Source organism: Streptopelia decaocto (genome assembly GCF_964273445.1).
Source record: "Streptopelia decaocto genome assembly, chromosome: 22".
Classification (NCBI taxonomy): Eukaryota; Metazoa; Chordata; class Aves; order Columbiformes; family Columbidae; genus Streptopelia; species Streptopelia decaocto.
Genome location: NC_138677.1, coordinates 5581797 through 5602764, shown reverse-complemented (window position 1 = coordinate 5602764; position 20968 = coordinate 5581797). Strand labels below are relative to the sequence as shown.

Here is a 20968-nt window from a genome sequence, read left to right as displayed (position 1 = left end):
AAAAAAAAAAAAAAAGGAAAATATTTTGATAATCAAATCTCATTGCTTTATTGTGTTACTCAGTAAATAAAAGGAACAAATATAAACAAGCCAGAACTTTCTTGCCACTTTTCTTTTCCTAGATCCAGACTAGCTGAAGGCAACACGTTTCTCTGGGTAGAACTGGGCCACCTTCCCCTTTGTCTTGTGGTGGTTCTGAGTCAGCACAAAGAGAGAGGGCTTTGTTTCCTCCGGCCTGGCTGCGCTCAGCCCTGGAGCTGATCCCCACCTGCTGGCGAGCCCCGCGCCGCAGCGCAGGGGGACGGCTCCGTGCCCTGGGCGAGTGCCGCCGTTCCTGGAGCTCCTCCAACATCTGCAGGGGCTGGGCGGTGAGAAGAGCCGTCCCTGTGCCACTGCAGGGACACGGGTCACCTCTCTCACCCTCAAAAACCATCCCCAGGACACCCGTTCCTTGTGTCACCTTCCCGCCAGCTTGGTGACACCAAACAGGCTCAGCAGGAGGTATGTGCAAGGGAAGCAGGGAGGTGAGGGAGAGGAGGTGGCAACAGAAGGGAAAACAAGGTTCAGCCATCCATGGATCCGCTGCCCTTGTTCTTGCGACTCAAGGGAAAAGCAGACTTGCTTTGCGGCTGTGTCATCTTACTGGCCAGGTAGATGAAGGGCTCGATCAGCGTGCGCCGGTCGGCCACCGACACCTCCCACAGCTTCACCTTCTCGCCCTTGGCCCAGTGCTGGGCTGCGTCGTGGTCCACCCGGCGCTGCTCCTGCAGGTCACACTTGTTCCCCAAAACCACGATGGTGACCTGTTCAAAAAGAAAAGGTGGGAAGAATCCCTGAGGGGACCCAATGCAGAGCTGGCTCTGCCAGACCCTCCATGCCCAGCCCAGTCCTGCAGCTGATTCCCACTCAGCACTAAGACTTTTTAAAGCACAACATCTCCCAGTGCTCCCTTCTAGCAGCTTCTTCTCCTGTTTGTGTCAGTGTGTCTCAAACCAGCCCCAAAGTGGAGGAGTCTTTTGAACATTTGCACACGCAGAACATATCCCAGGACAGCAGCCGGTTACAATGGAGAGTCTTAGAAAACAGGGACCCCGTCCCCATCTCGTGACAAGCTACAGAAAAGACTCTCTAGGTGAGAAGCTGAACAAGGGAAGCAGGTCCCACTCTACAGCTGCTTTCCTCTGGGGTACGCACCTCTTTCTTGTCTTTGGACTTGTCAATCTCCTTCTTGAGGAGCTCCACGCGCTTGAAGGACTCCTTGCTGTCCGTGCTGTAGACCAGCACGTAGCCGTCCGTGCAGGAGAAGCAGTGCTTGGGGAGCTCCATGCCGTCCCGCAGGCCCCGCGTGTCGTAGAAGCGCACCTGCTCGCGCACCCCTCGGTCCGTCTCGATGGAGCCCACGTAAATGTCCTCCTGGGTCTCGATCATCTCGGAGCCTGCCAGAGACGCAGGGGACACATGGGGACCATGGCCAGGGAGCTGGCCCTGGCACAACACAAACTGGGGCAGCGCAGTCTTCAGGCTGTCACGTACTATACACAGAGAGAACCTTTCGCTTTAAAAATATAGGTTTGTCTATAACAGAAAGTGTAATGCAAATGATCCACTTCCACATTTCTGTACGCTTTTATTCTCAAAAATTAGGCGCAGCTTTGGGCAGGTTACAGGACGGGGTTTCGCCCAGAGAAAGGAAAGACTTTTGTCTTTCATGAATCACATTGTTAATAACCTAACAGGATAGAAGTTGAGCATTTTCACTGAAAGCTGTAGCTACGACACATTCAAAGAGTGGAAAACGGGCTCTTACTATAGAGGCCGCACTGTTGGAATGTACTGTAGTGAGACGCTGCTTTCATACAATCATCTTTGTTGAAAAGACTCTCAGGATCACCCAGTCTCTCCGCCCCAGCTGCATTTTTCGGGGCCTCCGGCTGCACCCTGAGCTCCCGCTCCCATCCCCAACTCACCAACCACATGGTTCCCGTAGAGCAGCTGCTCCAGGATGGACGTTTTCCCGACGGAGGCCTGGCCGCACACAACCACCTTGCAGCTCTTGCCCATGCTGCCTCAGCCGCGGCCGCTGCGGGCCCACACAGCCCGGGCGCGGCCAAAGGCCCGAGGGGACAGCGGCGGCCCAGCCCGCAGGCCCCGGCCCTGCGGAGCGATGCGGGGCCGAGGCGCCGGTGCGGCCTCAGCTGCGCGGCGGCGGCGGAACGGGCGGGGCGAGGCCCGGCAGCTCACAGCGCCCCCCTGCGGGCGGGCGGACCAGAGCCTGCCGGGAAACCCAGACTGCGGCCACAGCGAGTGAGAGGCGAGGAGAGGCGAGACCCCTCCCCGGTGCTCCTGCGCGGTGCCCGGTGCCCGGTGCCTCCAGCGGCTGCCCGGTGCCGTTCGCTGCCTCCCCATAGTGGGCGGTCCGCTCCGGTGCGGTTCGGTCCCGCCCCGAAGCCACTCCCGCCAGCCCCGCGCGCCGCCGCCGTTGTCAGCGGAAACTCCGCCCCTTCCGGCGCCGCGCCCGCCCCGCCCCTCAGCCCGGCCCGGCGGTAAGATGGCGGCGGCGCCCGAGTGCGATGTGATCATGGCGGCGCCCGAGGGACCCGGCGAGCCCGAGAGCGATGAGGAGGCGCGGAGGTAAAGCTGCTGCCGCCGGCCGGCAGCGCCCCGCCGGGCAGGGAGGGGGCGGCCGCTGTCCCGGCGGGCGGGCCGGGCTCTCTGCTTAGAGAAACCGGGAGCGGCCCTGGGCTGCGGGCAGCGGGGAGGCTGGGGCGGCGGGTCCGTGGCCCTTGCGGTGGGGGAGCCGCCGGTGCTTGGCCGCCCCTCGGCCCCTCCGGGCTCCTCCGCGGGGGCAGCGGCACCGGCTGCACCCACAGCCCCGGCGGGGCCCGGGGAGCCCCGGGAAAGGCCTTTTCCTTCGGGCAGGGCCCAGCCGGGGCTCCCGGGGGCGCCCCCAGCCCGGGGCAGCCGGTTGGTGCCGTTATTTTGGGCTGTGTCTCGGCTGCTTGTCCCGTGTGAAATCCCCCGGCGCCCCTGTGCAGCGGGAGCAGAACACGCGCCCTGTGGCGGAGTCTCCGGTCAGCTCGAGTTTGGGTGTCCTAGAAATAGAAATAACACCCTTTCTGCCTCGAGGCCTGTTCCTGAAGAGAATTTCTGCCATCGCTGAGGACGAGGAGGGAAGGACTGAGCTGTGGGGTTAAAGGGAAGCGTCAAACCCCAAGGTCTGGGTGCTCTTTGCTGCTTCATCATCCCCAGTTCCCTTCTCCCTGTTCCCATTTGAAATCTGTGCGCAGCAATTTTTACTTTTTGTCCTGCCTTGCTGTGGATAAGGGAGAAAAAACCAGTCGCCGGCATCGCTTTGGGCAGAGTCACGCTCTGAAAATGTTACTGTAGTTAAAGAGCTTCTTCACATTTCAGTAACTGGTTTGTTTCTGAGGTGGCCTGGTGCACCTTGCCCGGGGAGTAGTGTTGTCTGAGGCGGGGGGTGGTGGGAATCCCGACCTTTCTTGCAGATTTTCTTCTCAAGAGTGAGAGAGCAGGTTCCCGGCAGCAGCTGAGCAGTGGAGAGATGGGAAGGCCCAATTCTGGGAGACTCCGCTGGTTCTGCAGCATCTAATGCTGGCGGTTGGTTATTGCCTGGGGAGCTGGGGAGGAGAGAACTATTTCTGTAGAAGGTGAGGCAATTGCTCTAGAAATGGGATGGAATTAAAATGGATGGAATTAAAAGGAGGAAACAAAACTGAAAGTGGCCTCTGAGGAATGGTATTTTCAAAATAATATTGGTGGCCTGAGGTGTTTTGTGCTGCTCGTTTCCTGTCAGGAATTAAAGGCTCGAGGATCTGCCTTCCTGGTGATGTCATTCTAAGGAGTTAAATTAGTCGTTGCTGAAGAGGCGCCTGGTTGTTATGCGTAGAGTACCTGACAAATTACATGGCTTGTAAAGTTGGGAAAGCCCTGTTGATGGGTAAGTCATTCCTTCCCCTGGGCTAATTAAATCTGGCGTTTGAAACCTTAAAAGCATCCGGATGTAAAAACCGCGCTGAAGGCACCGTTGGCTTCTGGTGGTGACCTCTGGGGTGGCCCTTTCTTCCTCCTTCCCAAGTTCCACCGCAGGAGCGATGGGCGCAGGAAACCAGGCAGGAAAAGGATGATCTTGAGAGAGGCTGAGCAGGTGCAGAAGTAGAAGAACTCATGGGCAGCGCTCAGTGCTCGCCCTGCCCCGAGGGGAAGGCTCAGCTGGGAAGAACAGATGCGATCTGGGTTTTTATCGGTGTCATAAGGCCAGTGCCATCATTCATAGTTATTACCATGAAGTGCTTTTGTTAGATACTTTCACAATGGCTCCCTTTTTGGTGGTGTTGGGGATGTTACTCCTCTATCTTGCTAATAGAGAAATGTGTGGGTAGATGATTCTTCTGCTTCCAAAGTTCTTTTTGGTTGCTCAAAAGTGCTGGCCTGACAAACTCGTGCCTTTCTTCTCCCCCTTTCTTGGGGTCCTCTGCTCTCCTTTGGCCCTTCCTGGTTTACATAAATTGCTTAAGCTCTGTGGCTTGTTGATCTAAGGTAAATTAGGGTGGTAGTCACTGATTAGGGAGAGTAGTTGGAGGCTTAACTAGATGTTAATGATTGTAAAAGACCTTGAACCATGTAAGGGCTGTGCAGCCATTCTGCATGAAAGAGCACAGCCTTACACATGAATCTGCTTTAGTGCAGCCCTGTGGTGTGTCTGTGCTGGCTTCTGGTAGCAAAACCGGCAAAAAGAAGGGAAAATCTTTTCTGAATGGTTGCTCCAAGTCAGCATCAAGGGTTTCCATGTTCTTCTGTTTAGGAATTACAATGTGATGAGATACCGATGCTTTGCTTGCAGACTCACCTTTGTCTAAATGCATCATTCTGTTTGCTGTGGCTTAATAAAAACGAGGAAATTAGCAGAAGCGGAGATCTGAATTTCAGAACGATCGTAACTAATGCACGGAAACAGCTGAAAAGATGCCGAACGGCTCACTCACAGCTTGTTGGAGGGCCAGGAATAGCGTGCGGTCACAGGATAATTATCGTCTGCTGCTGCATAAATTGTGGGGGTCCTTATGGAAAAAGGTTGATGTAATTGCGTTAATTTTATCTGCTGGGCAGTGGTGCTGTTCCTGCCAGTTCTGCTGGGAAGCAGCTGATGAGCAGGGCCAGACCACCCCCAAAAAGTCACTTCATTTTATTGTATTGTATTTTTTTCTTAAATGAATGTGAAAGGTTTCTAAACCCCTTTGCCGGGCTGGTCTGTGAGTTTGGGGTCGCTGGAGTTTTGCCAGGGAGAATTTCCTTGTCATCCTCCCAGCAATTCCAGGTCCGGTCTGATGTGCCAGCGTAAGGCTGGATCTTTCTCCTCATTCTTCGGCACTGGAGGATGCGGAAGCCTCTTAAAAATAAATATCTCAACTCACCCGGAAAATAGCATTATAAAATGATCTGCCCAGACTGTTGTTTTTACAGTGTTTTTGCTGCAGACTTCAGATTGTTGATGCCTCAATAGGAATGATTGTTAACCTTAGTAATGTGCCACACAAAGGAAATTGTGCAGAAGTCAAGGAGGTTTCAGACCTTGCCTGACTTCGGGTCCCTCATTAGTTTGACAGATGTTGCCTGGAGGTTTTCAGGTGCTGGTGAGTAGCAAGAATCTTTCTGCTGCTGTTTTGCATGAAATTAGTTATATCTTGATCAGGCTCCTCCTGAATAAATGACATTTCTTGGCTTATTTCACGGGGAGTTCTGTGGGGAGGGGATTCGTCGGCTGTAGGGGCACATAAAGAATGTTCTACTATTCCTGTTCTGCTTGCAAATGGCCACTTGACTTTCCCAGGCTGTAAATTCAGCCTGGTTTACTAATACGTAATTACTTTATGATCTTGTGATAATACAAGGACCAGCAGAAGCTGTTTGCGTAGTTGTTTGCTTTCCCGTATATTTAGAGAGGGTTTGAATGCTCTGAATTAGGTTGTGACTTTATCCGGTATGATAAGATGGTCAGTACTTACAATTCCAACCTTTTTCTTTAATACAAAATGTGCATTTCTAGGGTGAACTATCTCGTAGGTGCAGTTTTACCATCTAATTCTTACAGCTGGCTTAATTTAGGCCTCTGTGGGGAAAAAAAGAGTCTTGGGCTGGTTCTAGAGCCTTCCATGGGTTCTCATGATGGTGATGATGTGACCCTGCCAGAAATGATCGCGCCATCATTACGAACCAGGTTAATACTGAGCTCTGCGCCCGACGTGTGTTACCCAGCTGCACAATTAAATGTCAGGGCTCGTTGGGCTGTTTGTTCTCAGAGCTGCAGGGAGGGATTGGGTTCATTTCTTTGATTTTTGTGGTGCGTTTTGGTTCTTGTGACTTTTGGTCTTTCCACGTTTGCGTTTGCCCTCAGGTACTGGGAATGTTGTGGGGCGTGTATGTAGGATAGCGTGGGGGTTTGTGTGCCTTCTGTATTAAATGTCGGTTATGTTGCTGTTGTCTGCTCTTGCAGCAGACTTTTGCTTTTGTATTTCGGTTGCGGAGTCTTTAGACTATCCGTGCAGATACTTGCACGTGCAGGCTCGCTGTTGCCCTGCTTTGGGCGTGCTGTGAGTAAATGTCCCGTCTGTTCCTCTCTTGCAGCTGGCGGTAACCCCGCTGGCTGTTCGGTGGGGGGTGCTGATGTGCAGGGAGCGGCTTTCTGTGCTGCTCTGTGTCCGTTTGGTCTCTTCTGCAGTAGAATCACCGAATCATTTTGGTTGGAAAAGCCCCTCAAGATTGAGTCCAACTGTTCCCCCACCCCTGGCACTGCCCCATGTCCTGAGAACCTCATCTCCGTCTGTCCAGCCCTCCAGGGATGGTGACTCCAGCACTGCCCTGGGCAGCCTGTTCAATGCCCCACAGCCCTTTGGGGAAGAAATTGTTCCCAGATCCAACCTCAACCTCCCCTGACGCAACTTGAAGCCGTTTCCTCGCTGAACCCCCCAGCTCCCTCAGCCGCTCCATCACCCTTGTGCTCCAGCCCCTCACCAGCTCCGTTCCCTTCTCTCCACTTGCTCCAGCACCTCAAGGTCTTTCTTTTCCTGAGGGGCCCAGAACTGCCCCCAGGATTTGAGGTTTGGCCTCCCCAGGTCCCAGCACAGGGACGGTCACTGCCCTGGGCCTGCTGGCCACACCAGTGCTGGTACCAGCCAGGATGCTGGTGGCCTTTTTGGCCAACAATAGGGTCAGGTGATGCTGCCTGGCTGCATAGGGTGATCTCAGTATGTGTTATATGTGATCTTATGTTCTTTTCCACTCCAGAGACAGAAAACACAAGCACTACTGTTGGGAGATTATACATATATAGAGATTTATTCCCTTGCAGAGTGTAAAACCCAACCTGGAGGCAGGGTTTCTAAAGCATGAGGGTAGTAACACCCTGTGTAGCTCTGTGGCCCGTGTAGTGTTTGACTTCTCTTCCAGTCCTGGAAGAAAGGAGGGGAGGGTACAGTATGTCCAGTGGCAAACACGACAGCTAATTTTAAGCTCTAGACATCTGCCTGCTGTAAACTGTATTGAGATCACCCAACTTATTTTACCCAAGCAGCTGAGTAACATCTGACAGCTGAGAATCTAGACTGGATTTCAACCAAAAAAAAATGCTGGATAAAGGCACCGTATCCTGTTAAAGAAAAAGCCTCTGCAAGACTTGCTTGGTAAAGGCAGGTATGTCCTTTTTTTCAGAGCATCCCAAAAAAAGATTGCTTGGCCAGGACTGGATTTTGGAGCCTTCTTTAAATCCTACATTTCTCTTTTCTTTTTTTTTGTCCCTGTTTCGTAATGGAGGCAGGAAATGAAGTAGGAGTGAGGGTCGAGAGAGCAAGTCCGCCACCTGCTTTAATGCTGGATTTCTGTCGCTGGGTAAGCTCAGGCGGTCTGGTCCCTAACAGCAGTATTGCTTTGAGCACCCGTCCCTGTGCGTGCAGCATCTGTGCCCCCACCCCTAGACCTCAGAGCTGCCATTTGGGCCATTCCCACAAGTTTTTTGATGATTTAGATAAGGAGGTGTGTATATCTGGTTAGGAGCTGGAGTAGGAGGGGTGGAAACCAGGATCGGCGCTGGAGCGGGGCAGCGTGTGGAAGCTCCGAGGAGGAGGAGGCAGAAGTTTTTAGGCAAACGTGGGATTGTGTCAGCGGTGCGCGGGATGGCAGCTCCTCACAGCACGGCTGTTCTGGGATGGAGCAGGGGCTGAGCGTTCTGTGGGGAGCAGAGGGATGGAGCAGGGGCTGAGCGTTCTGTGGGGAGCAGAGGGATGGAGCAGGGGCTGAGCGTTCCGTGGGGAGCAGAGGGATGGAGCAGGGGCTGAGCGTTCCACAGGGAGCAGAGGGATGGAGCAGGGGCTGAGCGTTCCACAGGGAGCAGAGGGATGGAGCAGGGGCTGAGCGTTCCACAGGGAGCAGAGGGATGGAGCAGGGGCTGAGCGTTCTGTGGGGAGCAGAGGGATGGAGCAGGGGCTGAGCGTTCCGTGGGGAGCAGAGGGATGGAGCAGGGGCTGAGCGTTCTGTGGGGAGCAGAGGGATGGAGCAGGGGCTGAGCGTTCCACAGGGAGCAGAGGGATGGAGCAGGGGCTGAGCGTTCCACTGGGAGCAGAGGGATGGAGCAGGGGCTGAGCGTTCCACGGGGAGCAGAGGGATGGAGCAGGGGCTGAGCGTTCCATGGGGAGCAGAGGGATGGAGCAGGGGCTGAGCGTTCCACGGGGAGCAGAGGGATGGAGCAGGGGCTGAGCGTTCCACAGGGAGCAGAGGGATGGAGCAGGGGCTGAGTGTTCCATGGGGAACAGATGGAGCTTTGTGATGGTTCCTGCTCCCACCATGCAGGCAGGGAGCTCCTTGTACCGCATCCCTGGGCCGCGAGGGGAGCAGCAGAACACCCGGCTGCTGCTTGTATTGGTGGCAGGTCCTCTCATGTGACAGAGCACAGAGCACTTGGAGCATTAGGGGTCCCACCAAATGTTATAAAAGAGCAAACCCAAAATGATTAGCTTGCAAGGAGAGAGTTCCTCCAAACAGTCCCTCCCCGTGAGCCTGGGCTGCACACGCAATGAAAGACAAGCCTCTTCCCGACATCCTTGGTGCAACTCTTCCCCATCTTCTGCATCCAGCGTGGAGAGGCCCTGAGAAGACCCCGAGCTCCCTCACAAAGGGATCCATTCAGCCCAGATCGTATTTTTAGCAAAGCACGATTCTTCTTCGGTTTCAAAAGTAGCAAGTGGGGAATGCAGCCTACATCAGTGCGAGATGCAGAATGAGCTCATTCAGGCTGCAGCATCTGTTTGGATTGAAACAATTACCAGTGATATCAGGAGATCTGCATTTTTTTTCTTGTTATAACCAGAGGCCATGGTAAACAAGAGCTGTTTTCTCTGTGTGCTTTCTGTGTCAGTGGAGCACGACCGCGGGGAGATGCTTCTGCTCTGTGTCTAGGATCTCAGACCACAAGTCTCGCATTTCCAGCAACCGTCTTTGCCTTCGTGCTTTGGAGGCAATTTGCTTTTTCTTTTACAATCTTTAAAGCCATGTGAGCGATAGAAACACCTGCGCGCTTCCTTTCTTGTAGCGTTTTCCGAGGCGCTGGGACTTGTTGATACATCAATCTGTGTTAAAGTAAACGCTTAAAAGGAAAATGGACCAATAAAAAAGAGAGTAGAAAACAGTCATTTTTGTGTTTGCCTGTTTTCTCAGGGTCCCGGTGCTTCAGGGAAGTTGGGTTTGCCATGTGTCTGTTTTCTTTCTCTCTTTTCCCAGCAGTTTGTTGGCAGTCGGGGTGTCCAACAGGCATATAATAATTTTGGGGTCTTTTGGCCCTCGAGAAGAAGGAATGCGGAGTGATGCTGTGCTGATGCTCAACATCCTGGTGGGAAGGAGATACGGAGGTATCGGCACTTTCCCATCTTAACCAGCCACATTCATAACTCTCTGGCAGTGCAGCAGGGATGAGCTGAGCCTGGGAGCTGCGATGGATCCTCCAAGGCAGTGGGGTGCGTGTGCTGACCCTTTTCTTTGCCACCCCTTTACTTATTCATCCTATTTCAAATAAACACGCCAATGTGCTGGTGTGTTCTTCCCATTTTTTGACTCCAGCGGAGTTACAGCATCTTGTCCATTGCCGACAGCAAAGGTTCAAAATGAAAGTGAGGAGCCCATGGCAGCTCCCTGTGTCTATTGTTTTGCCAGCTGGCAAAACTGGGCTGGTTCAGTGCAAACAACCCTTTGCATGAGGCGGTTGTGTGGGAATGGCCAATGGAAGCCCGAACAAGGCTCAAAACATGTGAACTTGTTTCAACACAATTCCCTTTGTTCTTTTCTAGTAGGCTTGCGGAACATCGCTCTCGTTCACGAGGGTCCTTCCAAAACAAACATACAAAGTCATGGTCAACTTGTACCAGATCAGATCTTGGATTCGGCACCTTGCTGGAACTCAGGGCTTGTCAGCAGTCTTCCCTTTGGTTTTATTTTATTTACTTATCACTCTGCAACTGCCTGAAAGGAGCTTGGAGCCAGGGGGGTCGGGCTCTGCTCCCCAGGAACAAGCGCCAGGAGCAGAGGAAACGGCCTCAAATTGCGCCAGGGGAGGTTGAGGTTGGATGTGGGAACAATTTCTTCCCCAAAGGGCTGTGGGGCATTGGAACAGGCTGCCCAGGGCAGTGCTGGAGTCACCATCCCTGGAGGGCTGGACAGACGGACATGAGGTTCTCAGGACATGGGGCAGCACCAGGGGTGGGGGAACGGTTGGACTCCATGATCTTGAGGCGCTTTTCCAACCGAAAAGATTCTATGAAAGCAGCTTCTCACTACGGTACATTCTAACAGTATGTTCTCTATAGTAAGAGCCCATTTTCCACTCTTTGAATGTGTCGTAGCTACAGCTTTCAGTGGAGACGCACAACTTCTATCCCGTTAGGTTATTAACAATGTGATTCATGAAAGTCCTGTGACTCTTCACTCTCTAGCCCTGTGTTCTCTTATTTGGTTTGCTTCATTTTTACCGCGACTTACCATGTAAATAGTTTCTCTGCAGCAAGTGGCGCAAAGAGACACCTTCACTTCTAGATCCTTCTCTCCAGAAAATGCTGAAGCCCAATGTTTCAGCGCAGCCTGGAACTGACCCACGTTTGCATCCACGAGTGCCGCTCTGCTCTGGCAGGCTGGGGTGTCACGAGCTACTTTAGCTTCCTTGGCTTCTGCTTCGGCAAAGGCTCCGTTGGGAGCGGTTGGCCATCACCCAAGAGGAGCACCGTGACCCATCATAACCAATTTCAACCGTAGCGCCTGTGATATGGTCAGATCCCGCGGCCGGGCTGCTCCAGCAGAAAATTGCGAGTTGTTGAAGGAAAGAGTAGCCGGGGCTCGTAGATGTCGCTGGTGGGACGTGGAGGATGGAGCCTGAGCTGGTCTTTGTTCGGCTGCTTAGAATTTGTCTTTGTGTGGAGTTGTGGTTGTGCGAGTGCTCTGGAGAGTGGACAGACGGCGTCTGTTGCTCCGGCTGCAGCAGCGAGGTCCCGAAAGCACAATGCAGGTCTTGAGTGCTGTATCTTGGAGTGGGATGATGCTGGTTTTGAGTTGGCCTCATCGCTTTTACATGTTAAACAGTCTAGGAGGTGAGGCAAGTGGATTAAATCACTCAATTGAATTAAGTGAAGCTGAATTAAACTTCATCACTATGGTACAAGTTGCTTCTCAGACTGCATATCTAAAATGGTGAAGGTAGATGGGAGAGGAGAGAAGTGTTTCATTTTCTTCAGGGGAAACGTTGCTTTCAAGAGTTTAAGGGATGCTGCTTTAAACCATATGTTGTATCTTTTTAAATGTCCTAAAGTGTCTCTGCAAATGCCTGCTCCTGGGTGTGAGGACTATTTCTAGACCTGTTGCCAAGGCAGTGCCAAGCTTCTCCTTGCACCCGTAGTTCTCCTTGATTTAGCTCTCTTTTGAATGTAGAAATTGTTCCTGGCTCTGTTTCTCGAGTATGTGGGGCTGCTTTGGAAAGAGACAGCGCTCTGTTCGTGCCTCCGACTGCTGAGCTGCTGCGGCGCTCGCCAACAGCCTGCTTTGCTTAACCATAGTGAATTTTGCTGAACTAAGCAGCAAATGCATCTGAGACTGAAGAGAAGGTGCTCAGAGGTGGCTTTGGTGTGAGTTCCTGCACTGTTTGGGTAGGTGATATCTCAGAGTACCCCTGTCCATGGCCCTGGTGAAGTGATGAAGGATCTGAGATCCAGGAGATGCGGTGCGATGTTTTCCCATGGTCAGCGTACACGCCACCAGCTACAAGCATTTTGGAGCACTGAAGAGTTATACTGTGATTGCTGCGGGACCTGGTCACGGTCAGAGTATTTTCCGATGCTCAGTTCCTCTTAAAATGTGGTGTTTTCCTTCCTTTCAGGGAAGCAGAATCATTCAAGGAGCAAGGAAACGCATACTATGCCAAGAAAGATTACAACGAAGCGTACAACTATTACACAAAAGCCATAGGTGAGAAGAGGGGGTGACAATATTTGCCGAATACAGTATTTAAAAATCAAAGCTGGTTACTGATTTAAAATACACCAGCAGGGTTTCTAACAGCACACGCTGGATAAAAACTTCGATTACCTTGCAGAATTGCAGCAGATTGATAACACGAGGCAGTGCCAGCGTGGGGGATTGCAGCAGTTCTTTGTTTCTCCTCCAGCCAAGATATTCTGCACATGAAACCAATCCAGCCTCCCCTCTAATGCACGCTCAGCAGCAGCCTGGACACCCCGCATTTTTGTTCTCTATGAGTTTATTCCTGTGTATAGTGCAGGGAGCAATAGCTTTACGACTTGTGGCTCAAAACACCCGTTTGACCAGCATGCGTCATCTTAAGCCCCTCTGGTGACACATTTTAAATTGAGAGGGAATGGGATTTTTTGAATCCAACTGTGGCTTTTTAATATGTTGTACAAGTTGTATAGTTGCTTGCGTGACACTAACAGCGAGTGCTCTTCCATCTTCTCCAGATACCTGTCCTAATAATGCCAGTTATTACGGTAACAGAGCTGCCACCCTCATGATGTTGGGGAGGTTCCGAGAAGCCCTGGGTGACGCTCAGCAGTCCGTCAGGTTGGATGACAGATTTGTCAGGGTATGTGGAAAACATTATCATTCTTCTTTGTGTCTAAATACCCTCGGCTCCGCCTGTTGCAGCTCTTGCAGCTCCCTTTTACCTGTCTTCTCAGGGCCATTTACGGGAAGGGAAGTGCCACCTTTCCCTAGGGAATGCCATGGCTGCCAGCCGCTGCTTCCAACGAGTTCTAGAACTGGATCATAAGAATACCCAGGCGCAGCAGGAGGTAAGAGCTGCTTCAAATGTAAATATTCCCAGTAGGTGAGGCTGTCAAAAGGAACTCGCTTTGAATTTGCCAGCTGGAATCACAGCCGTTGTTAGTAATACCTGTTTGTGTGTGAGATAACGGGGAAAAATGAGGCGCGCTCAAAGAGTCTATGTCTGTTTTTCAGTAGACTGCCAGGTTTCTGAGCAGAAAAGCCTGAGACTAAGCTCATTTTTCACCCAGCGCTCCAGAGGAGAAATGGTGAATGGTAGTAAGGGAGCTCAGAAATGAGGGATGCAACACGTAGACGGCTGCTTCCACTTTTATATCTTGTTCACAGGGGGACATTTTCCTGGGATACCAGTTAGGTCACGCGATTTCAAACTGATTTTAATGCTGGCAAAAGTATTGATGGCATCTGCATCACTGTTTCACGGTCTGCCGTAGCTTTTGCTCCGACACTTTAGGGGTTGGCTGCTTAAATGCTGCTTGATGGTGTTTGAGAGCAGCGACTGTCCCTCAACGCTCGCTGTGTTCTGTCTTCCAGCTGAAGAACGCCAGTACTGTGCTTGAATATGAAAAAATAGCTGAAGTGGATTTTGAGAAGCGGGATTTCAGGAAGGTGAGATTAACTTAGTTGTTTCCTGTAGCGTTGTGAACGGACGTACTTCACCCGGCCGTTTCAACCAGATGTGTGTCTAATTCCCCACCTAACATGAGCTGGGCTGTAATGGGAGGTGCTGCACAACATGCTGTGGGAGCAGAGCAGTAATTGTGAAAATGGCAGAGCTCCTGCTCTCTTAGCACTGAACGAATGGAAAATTCAGAGGGTATATTCAGAGGCTGAATATCCTCTGTCGTTCTTTGCTGTGCAGGGTGAGTGGAACCATGAATGAGCTGTTTGATACGGATTTGTCAGCAGCATTCGATCACACTTTGCTCCTAAAATGCATATCCAGGATTCTTCTTCCTCAAGTATTTAGTTAAAAAAGGCACTTTGTGTCTCAGTATTATTCGAGCGAGGGTCGTTCTCCGTTTGCTGTTTCCAAATCTTTCTTCCCAAGGCTGTTGGGGGTGCAGCTGGTGCTGACCTGATAGAACGAGAAATGGCAGCATGAGATGTGGAAGCACCAAACGCTTCTCATGCAACTGTCTCTGTTCAGTGGGTGCATGTAAGGCCCAAGTTTGGCCCAGAAAGGAGATTGTCCACACTCGTAGGCTAAACTCAAGATTTTTGGAAGGGTAAATGCCAGCTTTGTACCCCCTGGTTATGAAGAGCAGATGGGATGGGTGGTCAGTCAGGAATTACCCTGCCTGGGTTGCATGTTCTGGGCTTTTTGCATCTGTCCCTCCCCTCCTCCCGTCTCAGTTCAGCGGGGAGGCCTGAATGAGATGTCAGCTTTGTTTCTGGAGAGCTGCTCCGGCTCCTTCTCACCCCAGAGCCCTCGGCTTCTCGGTCTGGAGCCCAGCGCTTCCCCCAGCGGGCGATGGTGACGGCACGGGCCGGGGAAGCAGATGAACCTGGGGAACAATGACCCTGTTCTCCTGCAGATGTCCCTGCCAGCGGGGCAGAGATGGACAGGACCATGAGCTCATGGCAGGCAGAGCAGTGGCAGATCAGGCCCTGCACTGTGCTTTTTTGTGTCCAAACTGTCTCACTCTGTTGAATTTCTGTCCTTCCCACATGGCTTCACAATGCAGAAAACAGGGGCGGAATTGTCTTCCTTGGCTTTGTCTTTAGGGCCTACAATTTCAGAAGAGTTAAAGGTTGGACCTTCTACAAGTGTCCCTGGAATCTTGTGTAGTGCTGTATCATGGTAACATAGATGCCACAGACCTTGGTACACAAAGCCCTTTAAAAACCAAAACAAGAAACCTGTACACAAGGGAAATGTTCTAAAGAAATACGTCTGCAGCAGCAGGAGAAGCAGGCGCCGGCGCATTTATGCTCCTCTTTGAAGGCAAATTTGAAATCTCAAACGTGGCAGTGGTGCGGCCTTTCAAATGAGGCCTTTGGCTGTTTGCTTTGCTCACGGTTGTGTTTTCTCCCACGCCAGGTTGTATTTTGCATGGACCGCGCTTTGGAGTTTGCTCCTGCCTGTCACCGATTCAAAATCCTCAAGGCTGAATGTTTAGCGCTATTGGGTCGCTACCCAGAAGCACAGTCTGTAGCAAGGTGAGCGTCTGGTGGGCTAGAGCTTGAATAACAGCTGCTTGTTTCCACAACCCAAAGTGAATAAGGGAATATAAAAGAAGAAAGAGTCCTTAATGCAGCTGGTGATGAGGAAGAGTGCATGAATCTGACTGGGAAACTGGAGTTAGACTTGGTTTATAACCAGCAGTCTCGCTTGAGCAAGTTCTCGTAGAATCTTACTGGGAAACTGGAGTTAGACTTGGTTTATAACCAGCAGTCTTGCTTGAGCAAGTTCTCATACTTTTTGCACATCTGGACCATGGGCTTGCTAAAATAACTAAATATCTCAGTGGAGGAGCAGTGCTTCTGCAGACCAGAAGGACATTGGAATAGGGAAACATTTCACTTTTTAAATATATCTGTTACAGTGACATCTTACGGATGGACTCGACAAACGCAGACGCTCTGTACGTGCGTGGTCTCTGCCTTTATTACGAGGACTGCATTGAGAAGGCCGTGCAGTTCTTCGTGCAGGCGCTCAGGATGGCTCCGGACCACGAGAAGGCCTGTCTCGCCTGCCGGGTGAGCCGGGGCGCTGGGAACGGGCTGAGAATTACCTTGAGCGCTGCCTCCCTTTGCTCTTCATTGTTCCTTGGTTAGACATAGGAGCAATAAAACTGGGTCTGTCCGTTCTAAAAGAACTTCAGACCTTCAGATTCAGTATTAGCGCCTCCGGGTTGACTTGCATTTTAAACACCGTTCCTCTCATGTTGTTTCTTCCCTCGTTTCTACTCTGTTGTAGTTCTTTGACTTTTTGAATCTCTTTACTCGTATAAGCTCTCAAGAAGCGCAGGCTCATTCATTTATTTTGTTTTAAATCTCTAAGTTTACTTCACTGTCACGTTCTCACCTCAAACATCAGGCAGCCCTTGTTCATGTGGGTGATGCATGGAACTGGCACTGGCTGTTCCCTGGCGCTTTTCTTGGTGAAAAGCAAGATGCTCACAGCTCCTTTCAGCTGCTGTAGCAAGGCTGGGACTTTTCTATCCTGTGATGGTGTCCAAAGCTAAATTATATCAGTTTTTTGAGGATCCTCACCCCGCAAAATAAGGTGCTTGGTACCCCTGAACCACTTACCTAATGTCCTTACCCAGCGTATGTTTCCTTTCAGAATGCCAAAGCACTTAAAGCGAAGAAAGAAGATGGGAATAAAGCATTCAAAGAAGGAAACTACAAATTAGCACATGAACTATACACAGAGGCACTAGGAATAGATCCAAATAACATAAAAACAAACGCCAAACTCTACTGCAACCGGGGGACGGTTAATTCAAAGGTAAGACGTGGTCACCAGGCAGCCGATCTTTTATCTTCTTCGCTATATAGTTTATAAAAGGCAGATGGCTCTGGAAGGCACAGGGCGATGTGGCCGCTGGGCAGCTGGCTCTCTGCAGTGCTGCAGGTTTCTGTGCTTGCACAATGTTTGGATCAGATCCAAACAGCCAACAAAGTCGACTCCTGAAGAAACAAAACCCAGATACTCGGGCTGCGCAGTGTGGGAGGGAGAGGAGGAATGCAGCTTGGCCTTATCCGAATCAGCAGAAAGGCATCTTTATTTGTTTCCTTCCCGGTAATGAGGACATATCGTTTCTTATCTCATTCTTCTTGTAGATGATCTGCCTTGGGGTTTTGATCTAAAAAAACATGACCTAATTTAAAACCCCTGGACGCTCTTTCCAAGTTTGCTGTTGTGAGACTTTTCCAAGATTCTTTACACCTTTCAGTTGCTGAAATGATAACGCTGCTTAGCGGAATTCCTTCTCTGACTGGGATTCATGGAACTTGTCTTTGTAGCTTAGGAAACTTGAAGAAGCAATAGACGACTGCACGAACGCGGTGAAACTGGATGACACGTATATCAAAGCGTACTTGAGGAGGGCACAATGGTAAGTGCACCTTGTGGACACTTTGTGGGTAGGAACCTCCCCCCTACAGCACTGGGTGATGGGGATAACGGATCTGAAGCTTACCTGGATAAAAGGTTCTGGCTTAAGGCGTCCTGACTTTATTCCTCTTCACAGAATCTTAGGATAGTTTGGGTTGGACCTTCAGCGGTCATCTAGTCCAGCCCCAGCTTATAGATGAACCAAATTATTGCAGCCTCTGGCGCATTCATTTTAATTTACAATCCTCTGTGATATTCTCAAGCTGTGTCTGAGTAATTGCTTAATTACAGTAAGTAGTTAACACACGAGTAAGGCTGGAACGCCAGTGGTGGGCTCACGTCCCTCTGAGGTGCCAGGATTGTCACTTGTAAGCCCCGTTGCTGCTGTGTGACTCTGCAGCAGCTTCCTTGGAATCCTGCTGCCTGGGATCAGTTCCTGCGGCTGGATAAAGTCGTTATCAGATCGTTAAAGCAGAACTGGTGCTGCCAAATGAGATTGTGGCCTCTGCTTGGAGCCCCAGGGGCAGGATCCCGTGCCAGGATTTCGCACAAACAGCAGGTGTCTGAGCTCCCAGTGACCCTGGGTTAAAGTTCCAAATGCCCCCTCTGGGGGTTCTTCTCGTGGCTGCTCTTTCTGCGCCCTCTGTGCATCTTAATTCATATCCCCCCAGAGATCTTGTGCCTGAACCCGCTTTTGACATTTCCCGTGAATGACACCTTGGCCACCGCTGTTTCTTTCCACAGTTACATGGACACAGAACAATACGAAGATGCTGTAAGAGACTACGAAAAGGTTTATCAGACAGAAAAAACGAAAGGTGAGCGTATCGGCACTCTTGTTGTGTGCAAGAGTTAACTGCAGATTTTCTTCATAGTTGCTTTTGTTTGCCTTTTATCTTTCCCCACAATATGCTCTGACTTGCAACCTTTAACCCCAGCAAGACAACGCTGACAAAGGAGCGCTTGGAAATGTCCTGTCTCAATCCCAGCACCACATGCTGAGGAGATAATTCAGCTTGTAGCCGAAGCGACGCACCAGATTCAGAATATCTGGCCGTGTTTCTCGTTGTTAACTGTCCTCTTGCTTTTTTTAGTAGCCTGCGATGAAATGGAGAGAGTAACCTCACTCCTTGTGCTTCTTTCTAGAACACAAGCAGCTTCTAAAGAACGCCCAGGTGGAGCTGAAAAAGAGCAAACGGAAAGACTACTATAAAATCCTGGGGGTTGACAAAAACGCCTCTGAAGACGAGATCAAGAAGGCTTACAGGAAAAGAGCACTAATGCATCATCCAGGTACCCACAGACAGTTTTTGGACCCCATATCGTTGTTTGGACCCCATATCGTTGTTTGGACCCCCTGCTCTGTGAACGTGCCCTGCGCAGCCGTCACTCACAGCGGAAACACAAACAAGCGAGGGAATTTCTGGGCAAATAGTTTCTAACCCCACAAGTTTAATCTGTGACGGTAGCTGGGAACGTGGAGCATTTTCCATTGACAGCACAAACTAAAAGCTCTTCCTGCATTTGTACTCCTAGACCGACACAGCGGGGCGAGCGCAGAAGTACAGAAGGAGGAGGAGAAGAAGTTTAAGGAGGTTGGTGAAGCCTTCACCATCCTGTCGGATCCCAAGAAGAAGGCCCGGTACGACAGCGGCCAGGATCTGGAGGAGGATGGGCTGAACATGGGAGGTACGTTGTCATTTTACCCTTGACTGTTTGCAGCTTTTCCTCGGCTTGTAAAATGCTTTCTGGGCCCTGAATTAAATGCAAAGTTCGAAGTTGTGGAAACTATAACTGGCTGTTTCACTTCAACTCACAACTTCCTTTTCTTCCCCTCTAGAATTCGATGCAAATAATATCTTCAAGGCCTTCTTCGGCGGGCCGGGTGGCTTCAGTTTTGAAGGTAGGTGGGAGCGTTGACCGCTCGGCTTTAGAACCGTAAGTACGCAAATCACAGCCGAGTTGCCCAAAGCGTTGAGGCGAGCGTTCGACTTTCCCAAAGCGCTTTGCTGGGCGCTGAGCTGCCGCGGCGACTCCTCGGGGGAGCCCGTGTTCCTGAAGGCCTTTAATTAAGTGAATTTTGAGAGGTCGTGCGTGTTTTCGGGCTCTTTACCTCCCTCCTCGTGAATCTGCCTCTGCTATTATCAGCACAGATCCACAGTGAAGATCTCGCCTCGTCTCCCTGTGTGCTCAAGTGCTTTTGTTCGACTCAAGCACCAGCCTGGCGTCCAGCCCCGTTGTCTCTGCGTTTTGAAAGCGCTAACACCTTTCCTTTTCTTTTGCAGCTTCTGGGCCTGGAAATTTCTTTTTCCAGTTTGGCTAAAAACAACCAACCAACCCCAACCCAACAAATACCTGATGTGCTTGTTTTAACCTCGAATACGGACACACTTAGACTCCCTCCTTCATCATGTCTCGTTGTACTTAGAGCAGTTTCGATCCTCTCGGTTGGAGACCTCTGCTTTGTGTGCTGTTGTGTGTGAAGAGGAAACCAGCTCGGGGAGGGGAAGGCTCGGGACTTTTTTGTTTTATTGTTAAATTTATTAAAGAAAAGAAAAAGGAAATAAAGCTTTGAATCTGTTGGTCCTCTCTGCCGGCCCGTGCTTTGCAGGCTGCTGCTGCTCCGGAGCGGCGGGGACTTGCCCATGTCCTCCTGGAACGTGGACTCTTAAGAGGGTGAAATCCTCTCCCGTTTGGTTTGGTTGGCTCCGAAGTGCAGCATGTTTAGGGTTTTAGTAACTCGGAGTTTATCTTAATCTTCTGAAGATGTTGCCAAGATTCAATCAAGTTTCAAACAATCACATTTTACCTGCCAGTTGTGTTTCTTTCTTCTGTTTTTTTACCAGAACGGTACCCGTGGGCATTAACTTCAATGGTAACGTGTGAGCTTTGAACGATTTTGTATTGGAGAAATGCTTGTTTGGTTTTACAAGAGCAGCTTATGTGAGAATTACCTGTGATACAACTAGAATCAAGGGCTCTGTGTTTCCACCCCGTGAACTGTCCTGTTAAGGGAATATTGAACCTGCTCTGTGCTGAACTGCTTCACCATTGTTTGTTTGGTTTTTTTAATTAATCCACTTGAACATTTGTGCTAAAACTTGATTTTGTTGAGCTTGATGTTTGATTTCATGTTACTGCTCCGTGACGTGGACGAGCTCTGAAGAAACGCAGAGTCATATTCAGGTTGATAACTGGAAGCGGTTGCGCCGTTTGCTCTCCTCGTGTTTACAGGAACCGTACAGATAAACCAGTGAAGTAGTTTTCAACCAGTAGGAAGCAAGAGAATGCAAACTCCCGGCTGTCGCTTCTCTCGCATGATGTCGGGACAGACGGAGCTGGAAGCGGCTGCGGCGCGGTGGGTTCTGCCCCATAACGCGAGCGCTGCTTCGCTTCGCACCGCGAGGACTCCGCTGCCAAATCCTGCCCCTTGTTAACGTTGGGAAGCAGCTTTTTGAGCAGGCGCGTTGTTGGCGACGCTTGTTTGGAGCAGCGCGCGGGGTTGGAGAGGAACAACGCGCTGGCACCGGGTGGAACAGTCTCGTAGCGCAAAACCCC

General features: G+C 50.9%; 2 protein-coding genes across 3 annotated transcripts; one reads left to right on the top strand and one right to left on the bottom strand.

The window, feature by feature from the left end:
• Positions 1–23: 23 nt before the first annotated feature.
• Positions 24–2427, bottom strand: NKIRAS2 (NFKB inhibitor interacting Ras like 2). Of its 2 annotated transcripts, XM_082070810.1 has the most exons (4): positions 1968–2427; positions 1195–1436; positions 644–803; positions 24–392 (listed from the first exon to the last, which is right to left on the bottom strand). In XM_082070810.1, the coding sequence occupies exons 1-4, from the start codon at positions 2059–2061 to the stop codon at positions 130–132; spliced, it is 759 nt and encodes a 252-aa protein (XP_081926936.1). In that variant the 5' UTR covers positions 2062–2427; the 3' UTR covers positions 24–129. The 2 variants fall into 2 exon arrangements, with proteins under 2 accessions (XP_081926936.1, XP_081926937.1); XM_082070811.1 differs by having other exon boundaries at positions 251–803; positions 1968–2422.
• Positions 2428–2483: 56 nt separating this feature from the next.
• On the top strand, positions 2484–19992 carry DNAJC7 (DnaJ heat shock protein family (Hsp40) member C7). Its single transcript, XM_082070809.1, has 14 exons — positions 2484–2631; positions 12422–12510; positions 13020–13144; positions 13239–13352; positions 13879–13953; positions 15389–15507; positions 15894–16047; positions 16637–16801; positions 17320–17411; positions 18155–18228; positions 18557–18703; positions 18947–19099; positions 19251–19313; positions 19696–19992. Exons 1-14 carry the CDS (start codon positions 2549–2551, stop codon positions 19731–19733), a joined length of 1491 nt encoding a protein of 496 aa, XP_081926935.1. The 5' UTR covers positions 2484–2548; the 3' UTR covers positions 19734–19992.
• The last annotated feature ends 976 nt before the right edge of the window (positions 19993–20968 follow it).